This window comes from Perca fluviatilis, chromosome 20 (assembly GCF_010015445.1).
Source record: "Perca fluviatilis chromosome 20, GENO_Pfluv_1.0, whole genome shotgun sequence".
Classification (NCBI taxonomy): Eukaryota; Metazoa; Chordata; class Actinopteri; order Perciformes; family Percidae; genus Perca; species Perca fluviatilis.
In genome coordinates, this window is record NC_053131.1 from 11,051,833 (window position 1) to 11,066,040 (window position 14,208).

At 40.3% G+C, this 14,208-nt stretch overlaps 1 protein-coding gene across 2 annotated transcripts; it reads left to right on the forward strand.

Moving 5' to 3' along the window:
• The first annotated feature begins 858 nt into the window (after positions 1–858).
• On the forward strand, positions 859–14,207 carry atl1 (atlastin GTPase 1). 2 transcript variants are annotated; one of them, XM_039785236.1, is made up of 14 exons: positions 859–1,091; positions 3,185–3,435; positions 4,034–4,168; positions 4,779–4,883; positions 5,186–5,236; positions 5,447–5,503; positions 6,640–6,732; positions 6,838–6,976; positions 8,217–8,344; positions 8,546–8,602; positions 9,322–9,393; positions 9,470–9,901; positions 11,860–11,874; positions 12,146–14,207. In XM_039785236.1, exons 1-14 carry the CDS (start codon positions 1,052–1,054, stop codon positions 12,260–12,262), a joined length of 1,692 nt encoding a protein of 563 aa, XP_039641170.1. In that variant the 5' UTR covers positions 859–1,051; the 3' UTR covers positions 12,263–14,207. The 2 variants fall into 2 exon arrangements, with proteins under 2 accessions (XP_039641170.1, XP_039641171.1); XM_039785237.1 differs by having other exon boundaries at positions 876–1,085.
• Position 14,208: the final 1 nt, after the last annotated feature.

Genomic DNA, 14,208 nt, shown 5'->3' on the forward strand with positions numbered 1-14,208 from the left:
TGCTGCCAGCAAGGATTAACATATCCAAGTCATCGACTATAGACCTATGGAAAGGTGCAGCAGCACAGGTATCAGTCCTAATGACCTCAGCATCACAAGAACTAGAGGAGAGGGACTAGGCAAGGTGGGATTCCTGTTTCCTGTTTTTTGTTTATTTGTTTGTTTTTCTTTCCTCGAGACCCCAGAGGGTGGGTGGTGGGAGAGGGTTGTTGTTCTTGTTCAATTGTGTTTGTCTGTTCTATATGTTAAAATATATATATATATAAAAATAAAAATAATTGATCATAAAAAAAAACATTTGCTTATATGACACAATGTAGTACTATACAATCAATCTACCCAGAAGTATAAAAGTATCTAATATAATTGGCTCCACATTGCCGAACTACAACATTAAATTGCTCTCAGATGTGGGCTATTTGTTATTTGTTAGTGATAAAAAAAAAGAATAATATAATAATACTTTATATACTACTTTTACGTTTGATACTAAGTACATTTTACTGATAATATTTCTGTATTTTTAATTAAGTAACATTTTGAATTCAGGACTTTTAAAAGGATAATTATACCAGCACCTGCTAGGCATAGGCTACATCAGTATGTAGAGTAATTTCTGTAGAGATATTTTCGATAGTACGCGAAGGCAGCACGTTTTCCATTCTCTGTGTAATTACCGCCACCTACCGATGGAAGCCGTGAATACATTTTCATAGCAGACTCAATGAAAGAGGCTGGAACTCAATTGCAACAGCCACACTTCACATTCTCAGGGGTTGCACTCATTCTAACACAGTGCCCGCTTACCCACATTCATTTTTTCCGCAACTTTAAGCTGCTACATTACACTGAGTAGGAACAACAGACAACAGCGCCCCCTGGCTACATGCATGAGTCCTGCATCACGCTTGGAATAAAAGCTCCATCATCCTCCTGCGATACGAGCATCGTTTTGGTGGAGCTAGGACATCCTCCCAGCCCTTCGACACTCATGACTGCCGAATAGGGTCGCTCTCTAACGGACAAACCAGAGGGATATAAAGACAGTATTATGGCCAAACACCGTAAAGACAGAGACAGCTGGGGTGAGTGTACGTACAATATTTGATATTTCATGCGTTCCCTGACGCACATAATTTTTTTTCTTTTCTTATTCCTGTCGAGGCGAGGGTGTAAGCAATGCAGCCAGTTAGATGTTTATTTCTGACTCCACCACGAAGGGCTTGTTTTTCTTTCGACAAAATTGTGCCCAGTGTGTATTTATTTTGATCCTCATAATATCTAATATTACCGATGGTGAGAAATATACATTTTCTTTTTATGTTTGTCACTGCATGGATATCGGCCAATCGAGCATAAGCTAACAGACATTTTCACCATTTCAATCTGTAGTGATTTTTTTTTTTTTTTTTAATTGAGCAAGCAGCATACAGGAAATACTCTGTTTGGGTGGTCCAGGCTCCAAAAAGGCCTGCAAATAACCTTCTGATTTTATTGTGTTTATCACACTGAGCCTCTTATGATGCTCTGTGGTGCATCTGGCATCAAATTATGTAATATTGCATCAGTGGAATACCTTGTCACTATTATCACCATCATCTTTATACTAATCATTACTGCTATCATCAGTATCACCTCCACCACCATGATTGTAATGATAACGAGCATCCCAATTGTCACTGACATCACTCTGTGGCTCATGTTAACTTTGAATACAGGCCTGCAAGGGGAGAAAAAAGGGGACTGCATGGCTCTATCAAGGTTGAGGAAAAGGGGGGGAAATGCTGCGGTTTGTCATGAGAGAGTTTATCTGGTTTGACCCACTTAAAGCAGACAGTGCTTCTGACGTCGTCGGTTTGTTTTAGGAGCAGAAGCAACATGATCAGGTTAACCAGGCAAAGGCTCGTCCCGGGCCCGGTGAGGCCTTTGCAGGAGATGTGAAGTCAAACTGACAGTCCTCTTCAGGCCGAAGAGGAAACCTTGGCTGATTCCTCCTTAAATTATTCACCATGCATTCTTGGCACCCTGCATTAATCTTCTAGCATATTCCCAAATTGTGTCTGTTATTCCTTAATCTGTCCCAGTGCCTTTGTAAGACGTATAGGCATGCTTAATTTGCAATTACATCCTTAAAATGAACATCACAGCCGCACAGATTGAAGTAAGTGACGTGTATGGATTTTCTTCTTTTTTAAACCTCAGAAATCCTTTTGTTCATTGCAGAATGCGCATGGCCAGACACAAGTTTTGTTGTATAAACATGCATTACACGAATGGGATTTGGAAGCTAAAATTCCCCCAATCTGGGCATCCGGACGTTCATGCAGCTCGCACTTCATGGGACAGCAGAGATTAGAAACGCACTGAGTCACTGCCAGGAAAGCGCCAGAAAAAGCTCTGAATGCACACATGATCTCATTTGACACAAACAGATGGGGTGGATTGCATGGCATGATTCATTATTAGTATTAACAAGATTGCAGGCGATGCTATTGATCTGGTGCTAACAGGAAGGAATAATGGACTCAAGTTTCCTGTTTCCTCGCCTTAATGGACCATTAAGTTTGCTTCTCATCACTGTGAATAAGTTCTGGCTGATCGCTCATTCATATAATAACATATAAGTTGACTTTCCTCATATAGACCTAATACCATTTTAGTTGACTTTCCTCATATAGACCTAATAACATTTTAGTTGACTTTCCTTATATAGGCCTAATAACATTTTAGTTGACTTTCCTCATATAGACCTAATACCATTTTAGTTGACTTTCCTTATATAGGCCTTACAACATTTTAGTTGACTTTCTACATATAGGCCTAACAGCATTTTTGTTGACTTTCCTCATATAGGCCTAACATTTTAGTTGACTTTCTACATATAGGCCTAACAGCATTTTAGTTGACTTTCCTTATATAGGCCTTACAACATTTTAGTTGACTTTCTACATATAGGCCTAACAGCATTTTTGTTGACTTTCCTCATATAGGCCTAACATTTTAGTTGACTTTCCAGTGTTAACTACAAGTAATTATGTAGGAAAATACCAGCAGCATCAACATGATCATTTGTCTGCATGCAACCCTATTCAAAGTTAAAGTTCATTTTCCCCCTCTTTCAGGGTCATTCCCCAGAGCACTACTCCATTATTGGAATCTTTTTCCCCTCTGTCTTGTGCTCCAGGGTCCCTCAGTGATAAAAATGTCTACGACTGGAGCTCAGAGGAGGAGGAGCCGGATGGACGGGCCCGGCCCGTGCAGGTGCTGCTGGTCAAAGACGACCACACCTTCGAGCTGGACGAGGCGGCGCTGAGCCGCATCCTGCTGGCGGAGGAGGTCAGAGACCGAGAGGTGGTGGCCATCTCTGTGGCCGGAGCTTTCCGCAAGGGCAAGTCCTTCCTCATGGACTTCATGCTGCGTTACATGTACAACCACGTAAGTGTCTGGGTCTCTGCAGGGGATGGAGGTGAGCTTTTGAATCTGGGGAGTAGATTATTTTGCTGCTGTTTTGTATTTTTCTGCTACTTTAAATATGAGGACTGCGGTTTGACTTTTGTATATCGGGGTGTGACCAAACCACTAGTAATTTTCTACTGAGGCTGCCAATATCTGATATTTTGCTGATATTCATATTCATGCAAAAGATCATATTCATTCTTAAGAAATTCCCCCGTGTCAGGGTGGAAAAGTCTGTGATTTAGCTCATTGTTGGATATTTAAAAGTTGCATTTAAACTCAGACTTGTCACATTTGTTCAGTGATTAATATTTGAAAGGGTGGCAAGAAAATAATAGTACAGTACATAACTGGATGTAAATAAATGACTAGGTAAATAAATAAAAGCATGGTTAGGAATTAAAAAGAGTAATTGAAGGTTTTAGACTGCTTTGTTGTAGTTAAAGGAATACCCATCAGATTATTGGTACTACTGTAGGGGGGGCTTGTATATACATGTATTTTAATATATATTATATAATAATATTATAAGATATTTAAACCATCGAACAAGCACTTCTGGTCACATTGTGTTCAGGCATCTGAAGGCTGGCTCGGAGAAGCAGACGAGCCTCTGACGGGCTTCTCCTGGAGGGGGGGCTCAGAGAGGGAGACCACCGGGATCCAGATCTGGAGTGAGGTCTTCCTGGTGGACAAGCCAGATGGAAAAAAGGTAAAGACCTGTGACTGTATGCCATTCTCTTTATAGATAGTCTAGATTATTACAATGAAACAAGGTATAATGAGACATCATTAAATATGACATAGATACTTTACCTATAGCTTTATTAACCTTTTTCTGTGTTTTTACACTTCCTTTTCTACATTTGTATCTGTCTTGGCAACAGGTCTGCTCCTTGCCTTTATATTCATATCACATATTCAGTCACATGCATTCACACTTAGAAGCTGCCCAGTAAAACCACACTTGAAGAAAGCCATTTCTGCATTTAGACACTTCTATCCGGCTAATATTTTCAACCAGCATCAACCAAATGTCTGCACAGCTAAAGCAACAGTGCTACTGGCTGTCAGCTTTAAGTTTCATGCAAATAAATCAAGATCAATTTGGCCCTTTCAAGATCTTTTCTCCATTTAAATCTCCATTCAAAATCAGTCTAACTACCTCACTCATTTTGCCACTAAAGTATCCTGCCACTAAAGAACTTTTTCCAGGCTTTTCCAATCCCTCACACACTATTACAACAGTGCAATAGAGGCGTGAGAAACGTTCAGACTACCCTGCAGCACAGGTCAGTGTGTTCGTCTGTTTCATTCCACAGGTCGCTGTATTGCTAATGGACACACAAGGCACGTTTGACAGCCAGTCGACGCTGAGGGATTCAGCCACTGTGTTTGCATTGAGCACAATGATAAGCTCCATGCAGGTACTTTCACCCATCTGACCCAGCTTTGCTTTAGTAAAGGCTATTTATAGTTATGTGAATGAATGAACATGTTTGTATGTTTAGCCAAGCTAGCGGCAGTGTTCTAGGAGTGGTCAGTCAGTACACCACTTTGGTCCAGACTCAAATATCTCATCAACTATTGGATGGATTGCCACCAAAAATGTATACAAACATTCCCGGGTTGTTATGTTCCTTTGGTTTCACACACCAAAATCATTTTATTAAATAATCTATGTTTCCATTTGAAAGAAATGTTGCTGTAAATAAATGGTCTTTTTCAGGTTTACAACATCTCACAGAATGTACAAGAGGACGACCTGCAGCACTTACAGGTGAGACTGTCAAGTGTCGACACTAATGTATATTAGTATTTGTCTATATGCATTTTCTTATAGCAGAAACATAAATCCTGTAAAAGAAATACTATTGAAGCCAAATTCTGAATGAATGTGCTCCCATAGAATGTAAAGCATTCCTGTTGATCTTTCTTAAAAATACAATTTCACATCCGCACTCATTTCGTCTTATCTGTCTTATTTCAGCTTTTCACTGAGTACGGCAGACTAGCTATGGAAGAGACTTTCCTCAAACCCTTCCAGGTACTGTAAATCATTTTCACTGGCTGGATAGATTTGCAACCGTGCTGCTGACTGCATCCAAATGTCAGGAAATGACATTTACAAATTATTATCGGTGTTTGCTTTAAGCATCTTGAAATATTGGACTGAGGTTTGTTACGTAAGGAAATGTACTGAGCGTTAGGTAGTTTAGATGATCGCTGAAAAGGATTTGTAAGTGAACTGTCTTACTGTCTGTTCAATACTATTTGAACACAGTGGTGGAATGTAACTAAGTACATTTACTCAAGTACTGTACTTAAGTACACATTTGAGGTACTTGTATTTTACTTGAGTCTTTTCTTTCCATGCCACTTTCTACTTCTACTCCGCTACATCTCAGAGAGAAATCTTGTACTTTTTACTCCACTACATTCATCTGACAGCTTTAGTTACTAGTTACCTTACAAATAGGACAAAACACATGTAGTTTATAAAATATGATGTTTAATTATAAATTAAACTATCCAACAATATAACGGCCTACAAGTCCAGCTGAAATGATTAGACCATTAAACACTTAGTTGATTGATAGAACTGTTATGGATTGTTTCCAGCTTCTAAAATGTGAGGATTTTTCTGCATTGAGGACTTTTACCTTTAAGATTATTTTTTAGGGCATTTTAGGCCTTTAATTCCATAGAACAGATAAAGACGTGAAAGGGGAGAGAGAGGTGGAATGACATGCAGCGAAGGGCCGCAGGTCGGAGTCGAACCCACGGCTGCTGTGTCGAGGAGTAAACTTCTATATATGTGCGCCCGCTCTACCAACTGAACTTTTACTTGTAACAGAGTATTTCTACAGTGTGGTATTAGTACTTTTACTTAAGGAAAGGCTCTGAAGGGCACCTGGATAGCTCACCTGGTAGAGAAGGCGCCCATAGACAGAGGCTCAGTCCTCGACGCAGCGTTTCAGGGTTCGAGTCTGACCTGCGGCCATTAGCTGCATGTCTTCCCCCTCTCTCTTGCCTTTCCTGTCTATTAAAGGCTAAAATTCCCAAAAGATTATCTTTAAAAAAGTGAAGGATTTTAATACTTTTTCCACCACAGTTTGAACATAACATACAGTACAAGATATCATTAACAAGAGTTACATGGTTGCTTTGTTTTGGTCCCAGTCCATGATTTTCCTCGTTCGAGACTGGAGTTTTCCATATGAGTTTCCCTACGGACAGGAGGGAGGCATGAAGTTCCTTGAGAAGAGACTTAAGGTATCCGTATTCGATATCGTGTAGTTTTAAACAATCGCTGGACAGATCCACATGAGGCGGACCAAACCAAACTAATGATACATGTGGTCGTTTTTTGCGGTTTAGATCTCAGAGAACCAGCATGAAGAGCTGCAGAACGTGCGTAAACACATCCACTCCTGCTTCACCAACATCTCCTGTTTCCTGATGCCTCACCCCGGCCTCAAAGTGGCCACCAACCCACACTTTGATGGAAGAATTATAGGTACACTTCCTCCGTCTCATAACATATTTCATTCAGTGTTTCATGAACACAGAATAGTTTCTTGTCGAACGTTTTCTGAACGTGTGTGATCGTCAGCGTCAGGTTGAAATGGACGCATTTAAACGAGACACGTTTTGGCAAAGCGCATTTGCAACACACGGGATAATTAAACATTTCAACATGAAATAACTTTAGTCACAGAAAACAAAATGGCACCGTCTGTCTTGAAAACTTTTGGATGGATTGCCGTGAAACTTTATACAGACCCTGTGTTTCTCAGAGGATGAATTCTACTGACTTTATTGATCCTCTGACTTTTCACTTAGCGCCCGTGCTAACGAGGTTGAAATTTGTTGTTGTTGTTGTTGTTGTGAAATGTCTCAAGGAAATGTCTTGAGGATTGCCATGAAAGCTTAGCCTAGAAATCTAGACACACCCTAGCGGCAGCAAATTTAATTTGCAGCCAGGGGGGTCTAGGCACTCTCCGTTGGCTTGCGAGCTGGAAAAACCAAACTCTGGTCAGGCCAATCACATCGTGTATAGAGTCGGTGGGCGGGCTTATGGCTGCTGCTGCTGGGAACAGCGGTCTTCTGGAAGACTTGGAGTTAAGCTTTTCTTTGAGAAAGGAATGGCACTGAAGTCATTCTTAAAAAAGGAAGATGTGTTCTGAGTTTTGCCGACTGGATACGGCAAAAGCTTAAGCAGTAGCAGCCGCAAAGGACCTGTACAACCATTTATCCCGCCCCTCGGATTCAGCCCTGCCAATGGTGAGTTCCCAGACCCAACATCTTGATGTGGGTCTGGCTTGTCAAGCTAATAAAAGTTGGCATATACCTCAATTGTAATACCTTTAGCAATCCCATGACTTTTAATCTATTATCAGGTCAACATTTAAAATTCTCCAATACTTTTGGTTTATGACTATTCTTGCAAAAGCACAGGTTACAAAATATAGAATCCATTAGTACAAAGAATCATAAACATATATCTATAAATCTAAACTAAACTCCCTGAATTCTAGAGGTGGAACTGGTGTACATATATGTTACCCTGCAGCCAATATTTATGAATTGTGCAGGAGCAGGTGGTGCACTGGAGTTTTTGAGAAACAGCACTCTTACTTATTTCCTGGACTAGCACCACACATACCACCAGAAGCTGAATATAACAGAGCGAAGACTGCTGAATTTCAGCACATACTGTAGTGTTCATCAGCCGTTGCCTCTGCTCCCCCGTCTAGAGATCGACGGCGAGTTCATCAACAACCTGAAGGTTCTGGTCCCGTGGCTTCTCAGTCCTCGTAACATCGACGTGAAGGAGATCAACGGCAGCGAAATCACCTGCAGAGGCCTGTTGGAGTACTTCAAGGTCAGAACAAAGAAGCATGTTAGTTCATATGAAACAAGCCAACACTGCACTTTCTTTTGCTCTTTCTTATGAGTATTAGTAACTATTAAACTCTTGACTATGTTTCGGCACACTGTGACTAAATCCAACATGTTTATATTACTGAACGTAAACCAGTTGTGTCACTTTTAATGCTTTTTGTCATCCCTTTGTTTATTTCAGGCATACATCAAAATTTACCAAGGTGAGGAGCTGCCACATCCAAAGTCCATGCTGCAGGTACATTTCTCCATCGCTTTCATTTTTATTGCAACTCCCTCTACTACTTTTGCCTCAATACACTTTAAAGTTACTATTAATGTTGGTTTATATAGTATTCAGTTCATTTTTATATTAAAGGTCCAATGACATGGTGCTCTTTGGATGCTTTTATATAGACCTTAGTGGTCCCCTAATACTGTATCTGAAGTCTCTTTTATATAGACCTTAGTGGTCCCCTAATACTGTATCTGAAGTCTCTTTTATATAGGCCTTAGTGGTCCCCTAATACTGTATCTGAAGTCTCTTTCCCAAAATTCAGCCTTGGTGCAGAATTACAGCCACTAGAGCCAGTCCCACAATGAGCTTTCCTTAGGATGTACCATTTCTGTGTCTGTAGCTATTGAGGAGGAGAGGGGGGGGGCAAGGTGGAGGGTGGGGGTGTGGCCTTGACCAACTGCCACTTTGCTCGTTTGAAAGCCATGAAGTCTCTCTCTCATGGGTGGGCCAAATTCTCTGGGCGGGCAAAGCAGAGAAAGGGGAGGTAACCTTGCTCCTTATGACCTTATAAGCAGGCTGGGGGAACTCATATTAATGTTAAAAAAACTTTAAGTTTTAAAGTTCTTTGTAACTGTGACACATTTCCCTTCGCAAGATCAAAAAAGTTCATCTTGTTTTATTGGATCTTATATTACCTTATATATATATATATTTATTTTTTTTGATCTGCTTCCTCTCAGGCCACAGCAGAGGCGAATAATTTGGCAGCAGTAGCAGCCGCAAAGGACCTGTACAACAAGAAAATGGAGACGGTAGGTGAAAACAGGATTTTTAAGTAAATCCCAAACTGTCCCTGGGCTGCCTAATCCTTCTCCCTTCTGTTCCCAGGTCTGTGGGGGTGACCGGCCCTTCCTTGCCCCCAGCGAGCTGCAGACCCGACACAGCCTCATCAGGGAGGAGGCCCTACAGGTGTTTCGGGGCGTGAAGAAGATGGGAGGCGAGGAGTTCAGCCGCCGCTACCTGCAGCAGCTGGAGGGAGAAATCGACGAGGTGTTTGTCCAGTACATCAAGCACAATGACTCCAAGAACATTTTCCACGCAGCCCGGACGCCGGCCACCCTGTTTGTGGTCATCTTTGTCATGTACGTGGCTGCGGGCATCACAGGCTTTGTGGGCGTGGACGTCATTGCCAGCTTGTGTAACATGATCCTGGGTCTGGCATTGATCACTCTCTGCACCTGGGCCTACATCCGCTACTCCGGGGAATACCGAGAACTGGGCGCCGTCATCGACCAGGTGGCCGGTGCACTGTGGGACCAGGTAATTCAACGGACACATAAACATTAATGAAGTTAAGAATACATCTGGCTGTCTAACTTGATCAATATTTGAATCAATACTCACCAAGTTGCAAAATCGACAGCAAGAGTCTTTACACACGATACAGAGATTAGGGCTGCTCGATTATGGAAAACATCATATTCCTATTATTTTGGTCAATATCTGACCAAAATCTGGATTATTTAACATGATTACTCATTGACTTTTTGAAAGATGTTGCATTTCTTGAAGTAAAAAAATAAATAAATAAGTGAAACAAATAAACAGTGAAAACATTGAACTGTGAAATTTCTCTTAATACTATTCCCGTTGAACTTTTTGAATTCCCCTTAAAATAAATAATGTAAAAAATGTATTAAAATGTTTAAATATTAAATAATAATTATAATAACACCGAATAAGATCAACTGTTGTAGTGCCTTTTCACAACCTTTTAAAAACATGTAATAAATAAAATACAAATCAAAGAAAAACGAAACAAAAACATGAACATTTACAGAAATTAACATTTCCACATGATGAAGTTAACAGAAAAATAGTTTGTTTACACAACATGTAAAAGTAAGAAGAGCTGTAGTAAAGGGAGCTAAAAAACTGGATTTAAAATTCTCAACTGAGCCAAAATCACTACAGTCAGATATTCAGCACTTATGGAGCAATGCAGATGTTATACATAGTTTAATAATGTACTGTATACACAACAGAGCCAATCTGTAAAAGGTTTTGAATTTATCTTAAATAGTAAAACGTGTGAGTCAAAGTTATGGTAATGACTATTTTTTATCGTTGTTTATTCCGCTGATTACTTTCTCTATTAATGGCCATCACAAGGCCCAACTTGACTTATTGAAATGATTTGTTTTGTCCCAACAGGAATCCTAAACCCAAATCAAAGTCCTTTTTGAGAGGCTGGAACTATTATAAATTGAAGCTGTTTAATTTTCTAATTGACTAATCAATTAATAAAAAAGAAAGAAGAAAAAACAGAATACACTCTGTACAGCAGAGACAAATACTGTACACTCTTGTTATTATCTTACATCTTATTAGTAGGGGTGGGAGTCTCTGGGCACCTCATGATTCGATTCGATTCTGATTCGGAGGCCAACGATTCGATTCTAAACCGATTATCGATGCATCTCGATGCAACAATTTTTTTATGTACATTTCCATGCGTGATTTTAAAAAATATACACATAAATCTGAGTTTGCTACTCAGAGTCTGGTAATCCCTTCCTCGACAAAGCAGCTAGACAAAGCTTAGATTTGGACATATATTTGTCGCACACAAGTTTTAATGAAATATTTTGTCTACTGAGGTTTTTCTTTTGTAGTCATTCCATGCTTAAGCCTTAAACCTGCTTGTGAACGTCCCCTTCTCCCCCAGTAATGTAACAGTAACATGTCAGAGGCTCAGTCAGGTTTAAAGGTGGATCAGTGGCTTCTTAGAACATGAAACATGAGGTGGTCAAATGTAATGAGATAAAGAAGATGAACAGCCTATGTGTGTTTTGCCTAATTATTTTATGTATGTCTTATTAGATTATGTGTATATATATATATAAAAAATGTATTTATTTTTTCCTTTTGGCCATTTTTGTGTGTTTTTTTCTGCACTCTTGCCTAAACCTAAGTTGTTGTCCATTATCCCGTCCTCTTTTTTTGTTGTTGTGATTATTAACTTATCAGAATCGAGCATCGAATCGTTCTAGAGAGAATCGCGCTGCATCTAAGAATCGATTATTTTTCCCACCCCTACTTAATAGTGAATTAGGTGATACGTACTTTAAACCACTAGAGGGAAACAATCTCCTTTAAATCCGTGGCAGAGAGGATAAAGCCAGATCCATTTACAGCAATAATGAATTGTTATTGAACATGCTTTATGTTACATGTGCTCACACTATATCTTTCTTTCTTTTTTAATGCCTTTGCAGGGAAGCACAAATGAGGTAAGTGGAGCAATCAAGGTGGGAATATTTACAAAGACAGGGATCATTTAGATCCTCAGAGCAACATGCAAATAAATACGATGGTACACATTGGAATGTTTTTTTTTTTACTTTTATGTGTCACTTTCTTTGCTATTTTCGTCACCGTCACCAATCCACATTCCTCCTAAACTTGCTCGACTGCATACCGACCCTGGCATTATTTGAAGCGATCTCGGGGAGTTAAATCCTCTGCCTGTAACCACCACCTCTTCTCGTCTCTGCTCCACAGGCTCTCTACAAGCTGTACAATGTAGCGGCCAATCACAGGCACCTGTACCACCACGCCTTCCCCGGCGGGCCTCAGGTGGACAAGGATGCAGAGGAGCAGGACAAGAAGAGGGACTAATTAGATAAGACAGAATATAGCAGGGACTTAATGGTGAGGAAGAGGAGGAGGAACATCCTCACCCATCAGGCACTCCTTTATTCTGCTATTGGCTGGTGCTGCCCACCAGTACATCCACTACTTTAAACCTTATAACGGACTGTATAATGTTCATGTATAGGCAGTGTCAGAGCATCCTCTCAGTAGGTGCCTGTTTTCAAAGGATGGATGCCGTTTATTTCATTGTCTCACTTTCAACTGTACAGATACTGCAGGCTCTCCTTGAGGAGACCTCGGCATATCCAACCTCCAGTCAGCTGTTGATTTCACATCAGACGGGTTCCCCCCCCCCATCATTTAATTGTCACGACGATGATTTTCAAAGTATAGCCAAATCTGTGAAATCCCCATTTGTGACGGTTGTTCTGTTCTTTGAAGCTTAGTGGCGTTTATAAGAAACAATATCTATGATCTGCTATGTTTTGAAAGCCAAAATATGTACTGATTGTTTAATAATGAAGCGTTACAAGCACCATCAGCATGGTAAGTGGTTAATGTTTGTCATCTTTAAGCTCTTAAACCAGGTCTACTTTATAAAAGCATTGAGTTTTAATGGTTGTGACAAAGTGGTATTGTGCCATAACATGTAAAAATGATTTCACATCTACTGCAGCCTGCCTCCTGCTAAATGCACACACTCAATGGCACATTTGATTAGTTGTATGCAGTTTTTGTTTTGTAGGTGGATTTCTGCATCAGGGAGTTGCTTTGTGCCGACACGTACTGTACTTTGAAATACACTGGGTGAAAAAACAAAAACCGAATAGTTCAAAGTTTACACAACACAGCTGACATTATCTCTCACTTTGTAGTCTGCTTGCAGTTTCGTAATTATGCAGTGATCCTCTATACGTGCGTTTGGTCTTTGAGGTTGAGGGGAAAGAGCGTGTTTGGTTTCCATTGTGATGTAGAGGTGGTGGGTGAAACCATTGTTGTGTTTCTCACTGAATGTTCGAGCAAATCCGAGGAATGTAGCTATTCTGTGGCCACTGAGGAATCAAAGCTAGTTGTTATTAGGCGGGGCGACAGGCCCGCTTTGGAAAAAGGATCCTCATTCCACATCTCTTGTATCATCTTCACAGACTTAACTTGAATCATCTGTGAAAAACTGTTGCACGGTGAAAGAAGCCAGGCCCCCCCGACTTTTTTTGGGTTTCCAAAACAGCTTGCATTTGTAAACAAAAGGCTTGTATCAGTGACAGGACTTTCTGGTGTTTGAATACGTTGGCTTTGTAGACTGTTACTGTACATTTTGTGTAACTGTGGTTATTGTTTTTTAGCTCACTGAATAGCCCAGAATCATAGCGCTCACTGTAAAAACGTCTGCATCACATATAGCTGCAGCATTGAAATGTTTTTTTTCTTTTTTCTGGTCACCAACAGTGCAGGAACACTGTCATGCATATTTAGCAAGTTTATACTGAGGTTTGACCTCAAGGGTTGGAAATTTAAAGGCACTGCAAGAGAGTGGCTTCTAGAGTCTTCCACAATATATAATCAACATCAGTGAGGCCTTCACGCAAAGAACGATCTAAGTCCAGTTTAAGATTCGTGAGGTTTTGAAATCCACTTTCTTCATGGCTGTGTTGGAGTGTCCATTCATAAGTCAGAAAAGTAGCATTTGTTTACATTGTGTTTACACTCCAAATGAAATGGTAATTGAAGATTGTATCTGTTAAGAAAAAAGAAAATGTAACACAACCTATTATTCTTGGATTTAACAATTCATTCCTGAAGCCGCCCCCATCGACTCTTAAATCATCTTCAGGATATGGTGGGAGCCTCAGTGTACTGAAAGGTCAAATGAATCAACCTCTTCCAAGTCAACACTGCTAAGTTTCCGCACACGCATTGCAATTTCACTTACAAGGAAAGAACTAATAAAGTTGGACCAAATGAATGAAAAC